General features: G+C 37.0%; 3 protein-coding genes and 1 pseudogene across 3 annotated transcripts; 2 read left to right on the top strand and 2 right to left on the bottom strand.

Annotated features, from left to right (window-relative positions):
- The first annotated feature begins 1,035 nt into the window (after positions 1–1,035).
- On the top strand, positions 1,036–3,471 carry LOC121748930 (exocyst complex component EXO70B1-like). Its single transcript, XM_042143511.1, has one exon. It carries the CDS (start codon positions 1,244–1,246, stop codon positions 3,191–3,193), a length of 1,950 nt encoding a protein of 649 aa, XP_041999445.1. The 5' UTR covers positions 1,036–1,243; the 3' UTR covers positions 3,194–3,471.
- Positions 3,472–4,296: 825 nt separating this feature from the next.
- LOC121748457 (SNF1-related protein kinase regulatory subunit gamma-1-like) lies at positions 4,297–6,575 on the bottom strand. Its single transcript, XM_042142829.1, has 5 exons — positions 6,229–6,575; positions 5,671–5,843; positions 5,386–5,589; positions 5,020–5,295; positions 4,297–4,942 (listed from the first exon to the last, which is right to left on the bottom strand). Exons 1-5 carry the CDS (start codon positions 6,395–6,397, stop codon positions 4,478–4,480), a joined length of 1,287 nt encoding a protein of 428 aa, XP_041998763.1. The 5' UTR covers positions 6,398–6,575; the 3' UTR covers positions 4,297–4,477.
- A 1,253-nt stretch (positions 6,576–7,828) lies between these two features.
- On the bottom strand, positions 7,829–9,725 carry LOC121748163 (annotated as a pseudogene).
- A 2,397-nt stretch (positions 9,726–12,122) lies between these two features.
- LOC121747443 lies at positions 12,123–13,504 on the top strand. Its single transcript, XM_042141479.1, has 4 exons — positions 12,123–12,452; positions 12,520–12,705; positions 12,796–12,821; positions 13,026–13,504. Exons 1-4 carry the CDS (start codon positions 12,159–12,161, stop codon positions 13,102–13,104), a joined length of 585 nt encoding a protein of 194 aa, XP_041997413.1. The 5' UTR covers positions 12,123–12,158; the 3' UTR covers positions 13,105–13,504.
- Positions 13,505–15,391: the final 1,887 nt, after the last annotated feature.

The following is a 15,391-nucleotide window of genomic DNA, read 5'->3' as shown; positions in this document are numbered from 1 at the left end:
AATGCTTCTAGTTGGTTAGCATATTATATAACTATTGACGAAGAGATAATGCCACGTGTATTATCATGTACGATAAAAAAAAAATTGGTTAGGTAAGATGTAGTGGTATGAGTATCACATCATTAACAAATACTACTACTGCATTATTGCATTCATTGACAACTGCTTAGAAGTTATATGGCGTAATAAATTAGTACTACTAGATGTTAAATCAATACAAATGCTAACATGATAAAATGATTTCTTTTACAATTAGGTCCGACAATATTTTTTAATAATGTATATGCCGACAAGCATTTTTTGCATCATATTGAGAAATATTGGTCAGATTACTATATTTTAGGAGTATATACATATTCTTTCAAACAACTCAAGAGAACTTTTTAGTTGGCCATTTAATTTTCTAATGTTAAATCAATTCTCACATAGTACAATGTAATGAAATGAAATAGTACTTAGTAAATATAAAAAAGAATGTATAATACTAATTCTTTTTATCTGGTAGTATATCTTTAATTTATTTCTCATTAAAAAAATTGGTGGTGGCAGGGCAACCTCTAAACCTCCACTGTAGGACTGTTAATTTTTTATACGACATGATAACACGACACGAACACGCACGTTCAGAATTTGGGTCCTTATAGGGTCGACCCAATAAGAACACGAAGATAACGGGTTGGGTTGGTTCGGGTCGTGTTTGGGTTATACGTTAAGAAAAAAAATTATTTTTTATTAATTAAAAAATTATTAAATTTTAATTTTAATTAATTAAAAATATTATACTTTAATTTTAATTAATTAAAAATTACTATACTTTAATTTTATTAATTAAAAAATATTAATTAATTTTTTTATGAATTTTAAGAAAATATTATGCTTAGATTTTATTAAAAATTAATTTTTTAATTATTTAATTTTATTTTATAGATTTAATATTACTATACTTTAATTTTATTATTTTGATTATGAAAATTATCAGAGTTTAGGATATAATTTATGAAATCGAGGCGGGCATGACCTCCATTGGCAGTTGATTTCTTCCCATTCAAACCAACGCCCCCACACAGATCATTTCCTTATCCCAATTTCAATTTCAATTTCCCAATCAATTTCTCAATCAAACCTTCTGGGGATATGGCAACCTTTCACCTTCCAATACATCCCATTAAAATGGTGCTCGATTTTCTCCCAATTTCTGTGCCCTAATTTCTCCATCAATTTCCCTCTTCACACACTGAAGCACATGGCTGCGGCAATCCAAGGCGAGGACAAGGTGCTCGCCACCGCACAGCGCATCGTGCAGTCTCTCGGCAACACCTCCGACACCGACGATATGCTGCTGATCTTCTCCACCTTCGACAACCGCCTCTCCACTCTCTCCTCCTTCGTCGAGAATCCTTCTGCCGCCGCCGCCGACGGCGACTCCTCCGCTACCCCTTCGCGATTCGACGATGCTGAGCGGATCATTTTGAGCCACACCGATTCCTCCTCGTTCCCCGATGACTACTTGGATGCAGTCGATGAGATCATACAATTGACCAAAGAGTTCAGCCTGGCTTCTTCCGATGAGGTGCTGGACCGTGCCGAGAACGCGCTGCAGTTCGCGATGACGCGCTTGGAGGATGAGTTTCGTCACGTGCTGATCCGGAACACCGTTCCTCTTGACCCGGACCGCCTGCACCACCACCGCTCGACGCTTTCGTCGTCCGCCGCTGCTATCGCGATTGCTGCGACGGAGTTCTTTAATGGTGATGCGAGTGAGAGCCTTGAAGATGTCAGCAGTGGGCGGTACAGCCACCACAGCCATGGTAGGGGTGTGAGCTTTGGATGGGACGATATGTCAATTGAATTGATTCACCCTGATGCCGTGATTGAACTGGGAGAGATTGCTGATAGGATGATCCGTTCTGGGTATGAAAAGGAATGCTGTCAGGTCTATTGTAGTGTTCGGCGTGATGTTCTAGAGGAATGTATGGCAATTCTCGGAGTGGAGAAATTGAGCATAGAGGAGGTGCAGAAGATTGAGTGGAAATCGTTGGATGAAAAGATGAAGAAATGGATTCAAGCTGTGAAAATAGTTGTTCGTGGTCTTTTGTCGAGTGAGAAGCATTTATGTGACCAGATTTTTGCTGGGTCTGATTTGATTAAGGAAGTCTGCTTTCTAGAGACTGCAAAAGGTTGTGTGATGCAATTGTTGAATTTTGGGGAGGCAGTTGCGATAGGAAGGAGGTCCGTGGAGAAATTGTTTAGGATTCTTGATATGTATGATGCATTAGCCCAGGTTCTATCTGATTTGCAGGAATTATTTATGGATGAAGATGCAGGTGATATGGTGTGTAGGGAGGCTCAGGGAGTGTTGGATGGTCTGGGTGAAGCTGCTATTGGGACCTTTGTGGAGTTTGAGAATGCAGTTCAGGGAGAATCTTCCAGGAAGCCTATCCAGAATGGTGAGATTCATCCGCTTGCTCGATATGTGATGAACTATGCAAAGCTGCTTGTGGATTACAGTAATACTCTCAACTTATTATTGGAGAATTTGGAGGCCGGGACGGTCGAGTCAGATAGGGGGAATAATACTTCAGAGTTGGAAAGCATGTCCCCATTTGCTCGTCGATTGTCTGCTCTGATTATGTCTTTGGAGTCGAATATTGAGGATAAGTCAAAGGTTTATGAGGATGTTGCCATGCAATACGTATTTTTGATGAATAACATACTCTACATTGTGCAAAAGGTGAAAGACTCAGAGCTGAGAAATCTTTTGGGTGATAATTGGGTTAGGAAGCGGCAGGGACTGATCAGACAGCATGCCACACAATACCTCAGAGCATCATGGAGCAAGGTCTTATCTTGTTTGAAGGATCAAGGGATTGGTGGGAGCACGAGTAATGCATCTAAGGTTGCTTTGAAGGAAAGGTTTAAGAATTTCAATGCTTGCTTCGAAGAAATCTATAGGGTCCAGACAGCTTGGAAAGTCCCAGATCCTCAGCTTCGTGAAGAGCTTAGGATATCCGTTTCTGAAAAAGTGATTCCAGCTTATCGCTCATTCATGGGAAGGTTTGGGAGTCAGCTCGAAAGTGGAAGGCATGCGGGAAAATACATCAAATATAATCCCGAGGATTTGGAGAATTATTTATTGGACTTATTTGAAGGAACACCTCTTATCATTCACCATATGAGAAGAAAAAGCACATAAAACTCAGGACTCTTTATAGTTATGGTTACTGGCTTCTTTTTGATGTAATGCAACTTTGACTCTCCGTTTGGTGTTGTAATCTGCTCCACAGGTTGGAAGTATTGAACACAGGACACTCATAGGTATGTTTTCTGGCTTTTTCGAGTTGTAAGGCAACCTTGACTTTCTGCTTGGTGTTGTAATTTTCTCCATAGGTTGGAGAAGGTATACATTATACTGTAATAATTTGTACATTCAGCAACCCGTTTCATTAGCTGTTCAAACTCTTATTTCTTTTTCTTGTTTTCTTTGTCTACTAATTGCATAAAGTCTGCTGATTGCTTGGATGATGGATACATTGACATTACTTCTGATTAGTTGTTTCGATTGACAAAACCAGCCATCATCATATCATAAAGTGATTCATTAGATTTGCATCTTCTGCCTTTACTAAAGTGTAAAGTGTGATTCGGAAATTATCTTTAAATTACTGATTTGATCTTTCACATTATGCCTTGCATATAAAATATGACTGCTATTGTTTTAGATTCTTCTAGTACTGGGTTCTGGTTCTTGATCTGTAGTAGTATTTAGTCATAGTAGTTAGTTGGACTTGAATATATGCCACCATCTTTCTGCATATCATTTGTACACTCCTGATTTATGCCAAAACATCAGGATTAAGGGGCTTTTTTTTTGGGGAAAAGAGGAATTGGTATGTAAAAGTTTAAATTTAATTCTATTGGTGTTAACTGCGTTATAGTATTATTTGGCTGTTGTGTTGATTAGGAGGAAATGGGAGATTACAAATTGGGTTTTCCAAATCTAATACTCCCTCCAACGGCAGTGGAAGAGTTTCTTTTCAACACGTGATTTAAGAAAAATTGTGTTAAATAAATAAAGAATAAAGTAAAAATTTGAAAAAGTTATAAAGATGATGAAAGAATAAAGTAAAATAGAAGAAATGTGTTGATTTTTACTAGAAAAAGAATAACTCCACTATTATAGAACGTACCAAAATGGCAAAATAACTCCACTACTGTGGAACAAAGGGAATATTTTCCCACTTTAGTCTTCTAGATTATAAACTTGCATTTCAAATAAAATCTAATATTGGGCGCAAATGAAAGAAGATGAAATCATTATTGGCATTTCTCAAGATAAAGGTCTCCTCTATACAAATAAGCAAGAAAGAAAAGCAACAGTTTTACTCTCTCATGAAAAAAGGTAACTCCACTCAGTTATTCAGCAATGAGCAAACCAAGAGCAATCGCACTACTCCAAACATTACCAACGTTGTGTTTGTTAGACCCTGCTATTGGCAGGCAGCGGCAAGACACCATCGAAAAAGTCGCCAAAGTAACCACGAGGCTCGTGCACCAGTTTGGAGATGATGTCTCGTAGAGTGATGACTCCTTGGAGATTCCCACCCTCATCCGCCACATAGATGCGGTGGATCTTCATATCGTCCAGCTTCGTTATGATCTCCTTCAGTGTGTCATTTCTGCGGCAAGTAACCATCCCACTCAGCAGAGGCGATGATGCCCTTTGATGCTCCTCCAAATAGCTTCTCACCGCCGTCAGGAAGTTCTTGGCAGTGATCGATCTGTAGTTCTTGTAGATTTTTGGTGCAGTAAGAAGGAACTGTATGTCTCGTATGCTTATATTACCAACGGCCTTATTTCCATCGTTTCCAACCACAGGCACCCCTCCTACTCCGTTTTGCCTCATAAGTTTAAACGCTTGCAGCACAGGCTCATCCTCGTGTACCTGCATATACACAAACAACATACCCCATTCGGAAAAGCTCTATCAAGCCATGTTGGATATTATAACCCCCACATTACCTTGATCATGCTGCTGGCCTTCATCAATGGAAGACCCAATTCAGACAGCTTCTTGGAACCCCAGCTTTCGAACCAGTGGAGGCCAGCACACTCTTGTAGCATGTGAATAACCGCGCTTTGAGAGATTATGTTGTCGATCTTTGCTTCCCCGAGGTCAACTACAGGAATGCTCTTCATTCTGTACTTGGATAGCAGCAACAGCATTGTCAAAAACGAGTTGGATTTCTGCAGGGCGAGGAACGGAGCCCAACGGAAAGACCCTGATATATCCCCAACCTGGTTATCAAATGACCACATTCATCTTAGTTCAGCAAGGAAGAAAGCTCTACATTCAAATGGTTAGGACAGTAGGTCCAAAGAAGAAACCTTTGTATTTTTGTACAAATCAGAAGCAGTCAGTGTCTCGAAGAATTTGCCACACGTTGCTGTGGGAGAGTCCGGGTTAATACTTTTATATCTCGGAGAAGACATCCCAGCAGCCGCTGCTGCTGCTGCAACAGAAGGGCTAATGTCGCCCTCTGAGGCTTTCATAGCCGACTCGAACACAGAGCTCCCTTCCACATTTTCAGACTGCAAGACAAGTTAAATACAAGAATAAGAACATCAGTTGCAATCTAATCATCACCCATCAAAATGCTCAGTGGCACAAACCTGATGCAAAATCCATACAACAATGCCTGCAAATTCCACAATGCCAAGGTATCTGTCAATCCAACTAGCGTCTTCGGGCGCCTCAAAATCCACCACCGGAGCACTAAGAACTCTGTGCCGAGCAAGTAACTTGACGGCTTCTGCCACAGTTGTGTCCGACTTTATCTCAATAACTACACAGAGATTATGCAAAGAATGAGGGCAAAAACATCAAACAAATACCACTACTGCCATCCTATCAAAAAGGAATCCTAAACCAGTCCAATAAACAATAAGCAACAGAGCTTCTCAGTTTCGAAACATGTGAGGGGAATTAGTTACAGTTATCAGATAGATCATACAAATTTCAAGGAAACATGTATCCTATATGCAAGAATCTCCATCAACACACCAAATTCAACCCTTCACGGTATATAATTCAAAATATTAATCTTGATCGCCAAATCAGCAAAGAAACAAAACGAATAAAAATCAAATCTTTAGTCCAAACCCCAAACAGACAAAAGAAACGATCAGAAAATTATGGCTGACTAGATATGAATAAAAGAGAGAAATTACATTCTGATGAAGGAGCAGAAGGGAAAGAAGATACAGGGATGCTCTCAAAACAAGCATTAAGCTTCTCAGTGGGGCTCAGCTGCGGCTCCATCACATCCCACAAATCCTCCACCTGCATCCCCAGCTTCGCCTCTGGGCTTCTCGGCGTTCCACCCTCTTCCACCGCCATCTTTGCTCTCTCTCTCTCTACAAAACTACACACAGAGCTTGATCACCAACGGTGGATCGCTCACTGCTATTAACCAGTAGTAAGTGACAAGAATTAAATTAGGTTGCTTGCGTGTCGAAAAATTTATCACTTTCACTAAAGTTGCCGCACACCGAAAACCAATCATACAAAAAATAATTCAGACATGTATTTGTATGCAAAGGGTTTTTGTTCAAGTGTTGCGCGGTGCAGGCTAATTTCGTGGACCGATGTTTCAGCGATTGATCGATCGTCGCCGAGGGGTTGATGAATGCTGACACGTGGCGGTCAAAGATGGAGACGGCTGAATCGGGTCGCTGTTTAATCTTATCCATTGAACCCCTACTTTGAAGGCTTACACTTATCCATATCCATTAGATTAGAGCCACTTGTAATTATTTAACTAATAGTAATAATGTTTTTTATGTTACTTTTCGGTCACATATATCAGTGGACACGTAGGCAAAAAATATCTAGAGTCATCCAAAAATAAAGATTGATTGAATTGGGATTGTCATAGGGCAAATGATGAATATGATTGTTATTTGAATAATAATATCATACTCCCTCCGTCTCTCGTTACTCGCATTTTTCATTTTAGGCCATAAATTTGTGATTAATTTAGAATTGTAATTGTAATTGTAATGAGACATCACTTAATAAAGAAGCTCTTAACTTAAACTAACATATTAATTAAATGCATTAATTCTAACTTAAACTATAAATAGTGTAAGGAGTTTGTGACGAGCCGAAAAGTAACAGTGCAAGTAACATGAGACGGAAAGAGTACATTATTGATAAATGTCATAATGTTGCGACAAGTCTACATTAGAATAATAAACAAGTACTTCCTCTATCCCAAATAGTTTGTCTCATTTTTCCATTTCAAGTCGTCCTACATAGTTTGTCCCATTTTATCTTTTACCATTTTTGGTAGTGGACCTCATATTTCACTAACTCATTCCTACTCACATTTTATTATAAAATAAAACTAATACTCCCTCCGTCACATAATAGATGGAACACTTGAGAATTGACACGAGACTTTAGGAGTTGTTATTTTGTGTGTTAGATGGAGAGAGAGAAAATAGAATATATATATATATTAATGCGAGAGAGAGTTTTTTCTAAAAAAGGAAATATGACATCTTTTGTGGGATAAACTAAAAAGGAAAGTGTGACATTTACTATGGGACGAAGGAAGTATATAAAAGTAGGACTAACATTCCACTAACTTTTTCAACTCACTTATCATTACATTTCTTAAAACTCGTGCCCGGTCAAAGTGCGACAAACTATTGGAACGGAGATGTCCAAAAAGAGTGATTTGTAGAGTAACAAAAGAAATACTTATAGATGAAAACAAAGAAAGAAAAAAATGGCAACATTTAGAATAAAGTAAAAGTAAATGATCTACGTATCAATAGGATCGACAAACAAAACAACAATGTGGGGGTTGAGAACCTTCTCAGGTTGAGTGTATCCATCTTGGTTGTCTTTGTAAGGAACATCAATGATGCGTTCAAGATTCAGAATCTGCATCAAAACATCTCTTGAATATGGAGATGGCCTCATACACTCCTTATTTATATCCTTCCATGCATCTGTTGCTATTTCGAAGAATTTAGCCACTGTTTCTTCTATTGTGGCATCATTGTCCCTCATGTACGATTCTATGCCTGTGGCGCTCTGGCCTCTTTCTTTTTCGACCTCATATGTAGCTATGTCGTCAATGACTCGACATATGAGTAGCCCTACCACAAGCATTTTAGGCTTCTCACTTAGCCATTCGAAGTCTTCTTTGATGGTAGATTCGTCCCCCAACAATAAGTGCAGGTAATGAGTGCATTCTTTAGATACTCCTCAAAAGGTGGTAAATATCCTTGTATGAACGACTTGGCCTCAACATGGTAGCTTCGCACCAATTCTTTGAGCTATTTTAAAAATATAAATAATAATATGAGTTTATATAAATTCATACCATAATTTAAGCACGTACAGATTCTATGGCATAGTGTGCGGCGTAGGATCTTCCTTCCTTAGCCAATTCTTCTTCAAATTGCTCATAGAGTTTCAGAAGAGCTTTATAGAATGGCTTCACATACTCAGGTAGTTTATCCATTTCTTCAATGTTCCACAATTGATCATGTTGTGATCCTTCCTAGTCAAGAGCTAGAAACAAGGTGTAAGTTTAAGTCTACCTCTCTATTGCCTCAGTAAAAATGTCGAGTTCTTCGATGACACCATAAGCATCATAAGTGTCATCTATGATTGAGGTCATGGCGATAGTTTTAGTAAGCATGACACGAGCACGAGAGAATTTTGGCTCATGGTATACTCCCATAGCCCAAAAGAAGCACTCCACCACTCACTCTATCTCTTGCATATGGAAGTTTGGAGACTAGGTCCAATTCTTTCCACCACCTACACATATATATGTATGTACAACATCAATATTAATTAGTTGTGGTATAATTAAAGTATAGGTAATCAAGGCTTGACTCGTGCTATATGTTACCTTGAGACTTCATGGAGCTCCTCCTTGTGTATCATTTGCAAAAGATTATAGTCCAATTTAGCAAACCTCAAGAGAGATTCATCTTTACGTTGATATTCTTCATAAATGGAGATAAAGTTAAGAGTTTCGATTCTTGGATTTCCGTAGTGCAAAGGTTGAATTAGAGCATGCTCAACTTGTTCGCTAAGGTGTGACGCTATGGACTTGAGAGTGGCAGTAGCAAATTCAAGCGCATCGTCCAGTGCAGTTTCTCAAGTACGAGGCTTAGCAAACCCTTGCCATCATAACGAAGCCCTTCCAGGAATTTGCCATTCACATCCATCCATCTACCAAAAATGTCTGCTTCACCAACAATAGTACGTATATTAGTATTTTGATATTTCCAGAGCTACGAAATTAAGAGTAAAAACGATACGTACCAGAAGATATAGGGTGGCCATGTTGCCTGAATAATCGGAAATGAAGTGCAACAGTGTACAAATCATAGGACTCATCACTATAATCTGTATTTAGATTAAAGAAATGGTGCAGTTTTTCTTCAATCTCCTTTTCAAAGTGATAAGAAATTCCAAGACGTCAATAAGGTTCATTGTTTCAACCAGATTGTTTTCAGCAGCTGTTATCATATCCAAAACGTCCTTTTTCAGCGCTTCAACTGCGTTCGAATGTTTCTGGGCAGCCTATATATATTTTTAAACATTAGTTTACAAGAATGCATGTGAATATATTATACACAAGAAATTAGAGTAAGAATGATAAAAGTACCATAGCACAGGAGTTGCAGAGCTCCATATATAATGGAATGATGGGTTAGAATTTTCAATTTCAATTTCAATTTCAATTATGCGCAGCAGCCAACTTTGCCGATTGCATACTATACTTGTAAGAGTGAGACTAATGCAGTATACTAAGGTGACGTTCGGTTGCCATGACTAATATCATGAGACTATCTATCTAGGATTAAGTTGTGGGATTATTTTAGTTGGAGGGGAGGCTATGACTAATTATCATGAGACTATCCATCTAGGATTAAGTTAAAGAGTTCAATCTTATGAACCAAACATGATACATATTTGATCATGAGATTTAATCTTGCCAACCGAACACCTCCTAAGTATGACTAATGGATTATTCTCTTTTTTTAGTTGTTTGTTTTCCAGGAAAGACCCATTTAATTTTGCGAGCTCCAAAAAATTGACCCCAATTAAAAATTGCACATGCTCAACTGGATTCACCTCAAATAAAATGGACTGCTCTAATTCAAATAGACTGTGTAATTTCTGCCTCTATTAGTTTTCATTATCATGTTCTGCCCTAATTATATGTTCTATCCTACAAGCAGTAGGTGTCTTATACCGATAAATTTTTGACAAGTTGAAATATATACTCCCTCGTCTCATAAAAATACGTGCACTTTGCACTTTCGTCCGTCCCAAACAAAATTATGAGCATTCAATTTCTGGAAAGTTATTCCAATTTATTACTCTTATACATCAACTTATTTACAACATATACCACCATTAAACACTATTAATAATATGGGTCTCACTATCCACTAACATTACTTTAACTACCCTTCTCATATTCTCTCTTACTTTACCAATTTTTTCTTAATTCATGTGCCATATCAATTGCATATATTTTTATGGGACGAGGGGAATATAATCCTACTTCAAACTAAATATATAAACAATGGAAACATTCTAAATACCTATAAAAACACACTATTACATTAGTATATGCACCCATTTGTAGTGTATGTATTTTGTATATTGTGTGTGTAGAATGTGCAGTGTATGTATATTGTGTATATTTTGTGAATGATGTATATAGTGTGTGTTTTATGTAAAGTGTGTGTAGTATGTGTTTTTGTATAGTGTTTACAAATTTTTAAATTTAATTTCATATCAATTATTTTACTTTGCCAAACATAAAATTTTTAATTTAGTTAGAATAAATCTTCCAATTCAATTTCAATTCTACGTATACAATTTAATAATGAATTGTACTTAAAAAAAATTGTACTAACCACAAATTAGGTCAAACAAACTCATCTTATTATGGATATACTTGCATTTTATAAGTCAGTTGTATTTGATTGAATTTCTATGTTATGGTTACATTTACATACGTATCTGCATAATTTTCTATCAACCTCTTGTGTAAGAACAGCTAAAAATCAATTGCCTAGGTTCTAAATAAATTAGAGACTTCTCTTCTTTCTGTGTTTTGTTACTCTTGTTTAAGTCATTGTCAGTTACTATCTATTTAAATTTCACATACTTGTGTAAGAACAGCGAAAAATCAATTGTCTAGGTTCTAAATAAATTAGAGACTTCTCTACTTTCTGTGTTTTGTTACTCTTGTTTGAATCATTGTCAGTTACTATCTATTTAAATTTCACATATTACTAAATAATACTAAGAAGGTGTCATTTTTACGAGATGTTTAGTTTTTAGGATTAGCCAAGATGGATAAACCTTTTATTATATACATTTAAATCTTAAAAAATTAAAATTGCATAATTTAAATCCTAATAATTAAAAATAAAAGCGATAAAATTACAATTTATCAAACCGACTACTCGTATCTGAATTTCGCCCAAATATGTTCGATTAGATCTTCTTATACTTGGACGTGGGCGTTGGTGTTTCGCATCGATGTTCTCTTTTCTATCCTCTCACCCAAATTATGGGTGACAAGTATAAAAAATGGGGATGAATGAGATTTATAGATGATTAGGATGAATTGGAGATAAAAAAAATGAATATTTTTTTAAAAACCCAGTTATATTTCTGGAAGTGAGATATATATATTTTTTAATTTTTATGAATTTTTTAAAATAAATTAATCGGATAAAGTACGACGCCTACTCGCGAGAGGCGAGTGTGCGTCACGTGAGTTGGGCGCGTCGTGCCATACCATCGAACGAAACTCTCTGCAGAGAGCATGCTCCTACCATTGGCACGAGCGCAACGGCGAGTTCACACGCTGCCATGCCAGCGGCACGAGCATACTTTTAACAGGAGCAACTGTTGCACATGATCTAATGAGGAGGCTATAGTAATATATCGATATTATAGTCGTCCTTGGTAGTATATAAATTTTAAAAAAAATTATGACGTCAATAGCTGGAGTACTACTCAATTTTGTTATCTCTTTTGATATTTATGATACTAGTAGTGAAATATCTTAGAATAGTAGTGGCAGTGGTGGTGGTGCAAAATGATGCAATCTCAACAACGGCAACTTCTCCGCCTCTCCTCCGCCGCCAACTTTATCTTTCCCTCCCGTCCACCACCGCCACACCACCTCTATTTTTCCGCCAGAACTACCAACCACTATACTCTTTGCTCTGCCCAACTCTCGGAGGAAGTCACCGCCGTCGCCATCTCCTCCTCACCAGTCCTCTCTGCCTCCGCCGACTCGTCTCTCCAGACCGCCGCCAGTCTTCTCATAACCGGCGCTTTCAGTCTCTTTCTCTTCCGCACTTTCCGCCGCCGCGCCAAACAACAAAGAGTAACACTCAATTCACACTTTGTGTTTTCATTCAATTTGAATTTATAATTTAAAAAAATACAACCAGAAATTGAGATCAGCGGTAGCGGCGCCGTCTCTGGAGTTGAAAGGCAAGAAGAAGAAGGCGCCGCCATCGGCAGATGAGACGCTTCTTGGAGGCTTAATAGCCGCTGCATTTGGAATATTACTTTACAAATTAACCACCTCCGTTGAACACACTCTCAACAGCCAACCTCTCTCCCCCAATTACTCGGTCACTCTCTGCTTCATCCTCTCTCATTATACAACCACAATTAATGTTATTTTTATTGTATTAAATTGTTATGTTTTGCCATATTTTCAGGTGCGCCAGATCACCATAACCATTAGGTAATTTGCATAATATGAATATGACTGAATTCATAATATCAGGAACTGATATGTTCTGTGATGGCAGCTGATATTAATGTATCAAAGAAGTGATAGGATTTTTAGTTCTTAAAGTTGGCATTTTAAAAAAGTTTCCACTAGAACTACTCGTGTATGTATTTGTTTATGGATGTGTATGGACAAAATTGAGGTTGTTGATGGCAGGACGATAATAAACGGAATGTGCTACCTGGCTACGTTTGTGTTCGGTTTCAACTCTGTGACACGGGCCAACTCGCCATGAACCGTGATCGCGTCACTGAGGTCAAACCAAATTTCAACTCCACTGATCGAGATCAAACTTCGGACAACCAAAACAAAACTGATGGATTCTAGTTTATGAACCACCTCGTGTATTCTATCATTATACACACAAGTACAACGACATGTAGTGCATGCATACACATCAAGTAAATACCATTAGATACATCATGTCTCTGTTATTTTTCTCGAGCTTGTGATTGAATTAAGTGGTTCCAACTCCATGTAATTTTTTGCTTCAGTAGCCCGCTACTTGTTTTACTCGTGGAGAGAAAATGTTACTCCCTCCGAACCTCTGTAGTTTAGTTGTATTCTTTTTTTTGTCCCACTGTAGCTGAGTCATTTATTATTTTAGCAAAAGCACCAACTTTTCTTCTCTCTTACGTTACTCTCTCTTACTTTATTCTGTCTTTATCTCTGTACCTTTTTCCTTTCCTTCACTTAACTCACTTTTAACACAATTTCTTGAATCCCGTGCCAAAAAAACACTTCTACTACAGAGGGATGGAGGGAATAGTATTTAATAACAAAACTTTTGGTGAATTTACTTCCTCCGTCCCTTAAAAATACAGAGTAAGAGAGAGTATCAGATAAGATTGTAGAATCCACATTATTATATGGTAGTGTTAATTTTTATAATGTTAGTCCATTGTGGAGTCCACAAAATATATATGGAGTAATTGTTAATTTTAATATTATAAATTGTAAATAAAATTATTTGCATGGATTAATATATTTTTCAAAAGTTTCCTAAATTTAAATTGCATATTTTAGAGGTTGAATCAAAATAGAAATACTTGTTATTTCTAAAAGATGTAAGTAATAGGTAGTACTCCCTCCATCCCACAAAAGATGTCACACTTATGGGATGACACGTAATATAATATTTATATTATTGTGAAAGAATTTTTTCTTAAAATAGAAATATGACATTTATAGTTGGACAAACTAAAAAGGAAAGTGGACCGAGGGAGTATAACTCACCTATAATTCACTGTTGTCCCGTGAGACTAATTTTTGGGTAAAATTTGCTGGTGAAAAAACACCGATTCTTCATGACATTATTTTATAGATAGACGTAAAATGACGTCATTTTCATTAATTTGCTTCATTGATTTCTTAATTAACTGATTTCATTTTCAAGTCGTAGCTTTTAAATAGAGTACTGTTGATTTTAGAATATACCCCCTCCACGATTTAAATAACCCTTTTGCTATTTTGGATTGTCCATATTTATAGAACAATTTACTTTATTTCATTTTTAGTATGCGAATCCTATATCCCATCAACTTTTTACACTCATAATCTCATGTAAAACTAATACTTTAAATGAGTCTCATATTCCACTCACTTTATCCCTTTACTTTTTTCATAAAGTTAAATAATTTCTTAAAGTCCGTGTTGAGTTAAAATGACCTTTAAATGGTGGATGGAGGGAGTAGTATAGTCTATAAAATTGGTTAACAGATTCAATATCTATTGGGCCTAGGAATATTGTTCGGCCTAGAATATTATAGGAGTAACTTTGATATGAGGAATTCCTTACTATGGCCATTGCGTTTCAATAAAATTTTAGTGGCAATGACTGCCCTTTTTTTACTCCACTGTTTTTTATTTTAATTGTTGTCACTATAAATGACTGTGAAGTGCTATTTCTTTTTCACTTAGGTAAGTCAGTATGTTTTTAATTGTTCTATCATAATTGGGTTAATTTTTTTAGATAAAGTAATGTTTCTTATTTTATTCTCTTTTCTTATTTTATTCTCACTTCATCTATTTTATGTTCTTTCTGTTTTATATTTTCACTATTTAATTTATTAAGACAATTTTTTTTATGTTGAAAAGAAATGTCAATTATAATAGGATTGAGAGAGTATATATATAGCATGGGCATTATGACTTGAATACTATAAATCTATCTTATTAGTGCATGATAGGTAAATCATAAATGCACGTGAGATGATTTAATCTGTTTTGTAATGAACTATTGCTCGAAATTATGTAAATAGATAAAATCATTTAAAGTATCCATAATAGGGGAGCCGCGGCCTCCCGGGCAGGGGTGGCTCGACCTGCTGCTTCCTATTGCTGAGGACACGGAGGGCTGCGGGGGGGGGGGGGTGGAGTCCATGGGCGCGCCACGGTGATGGCTCGGCCGAGGCTTTTGGGCTAGAGCCGCGGCTCTGCCCAATTTCGAATTTTTTCCCCTTATTTCTATTAGTATACCCATTTTTCTCCATTTTTTCACCCCTTTCCAATCTCCACTCTTT

The sequence above is a fragment of the Salvia splendens genome, chromosome 9 (assembly GCF_004379255.2).
Source record: "Salvia splendens isolate huo1 chromosome 9, SspV2, whole genome shotgun sequence".
Taxonomy (NCBI): domain Eukaryota; kingdom Viridiplantae; phylum Streptophyta; class Magnoliopsida; order Lamiales; family Lamiaceae; genus Salvia; species Salvia splendens.
The sequence above is the reverse complement of the archived record's forward strand: the minus strand, read 5'-3'. Positions and strand labels throughout refer to the sequence as shown.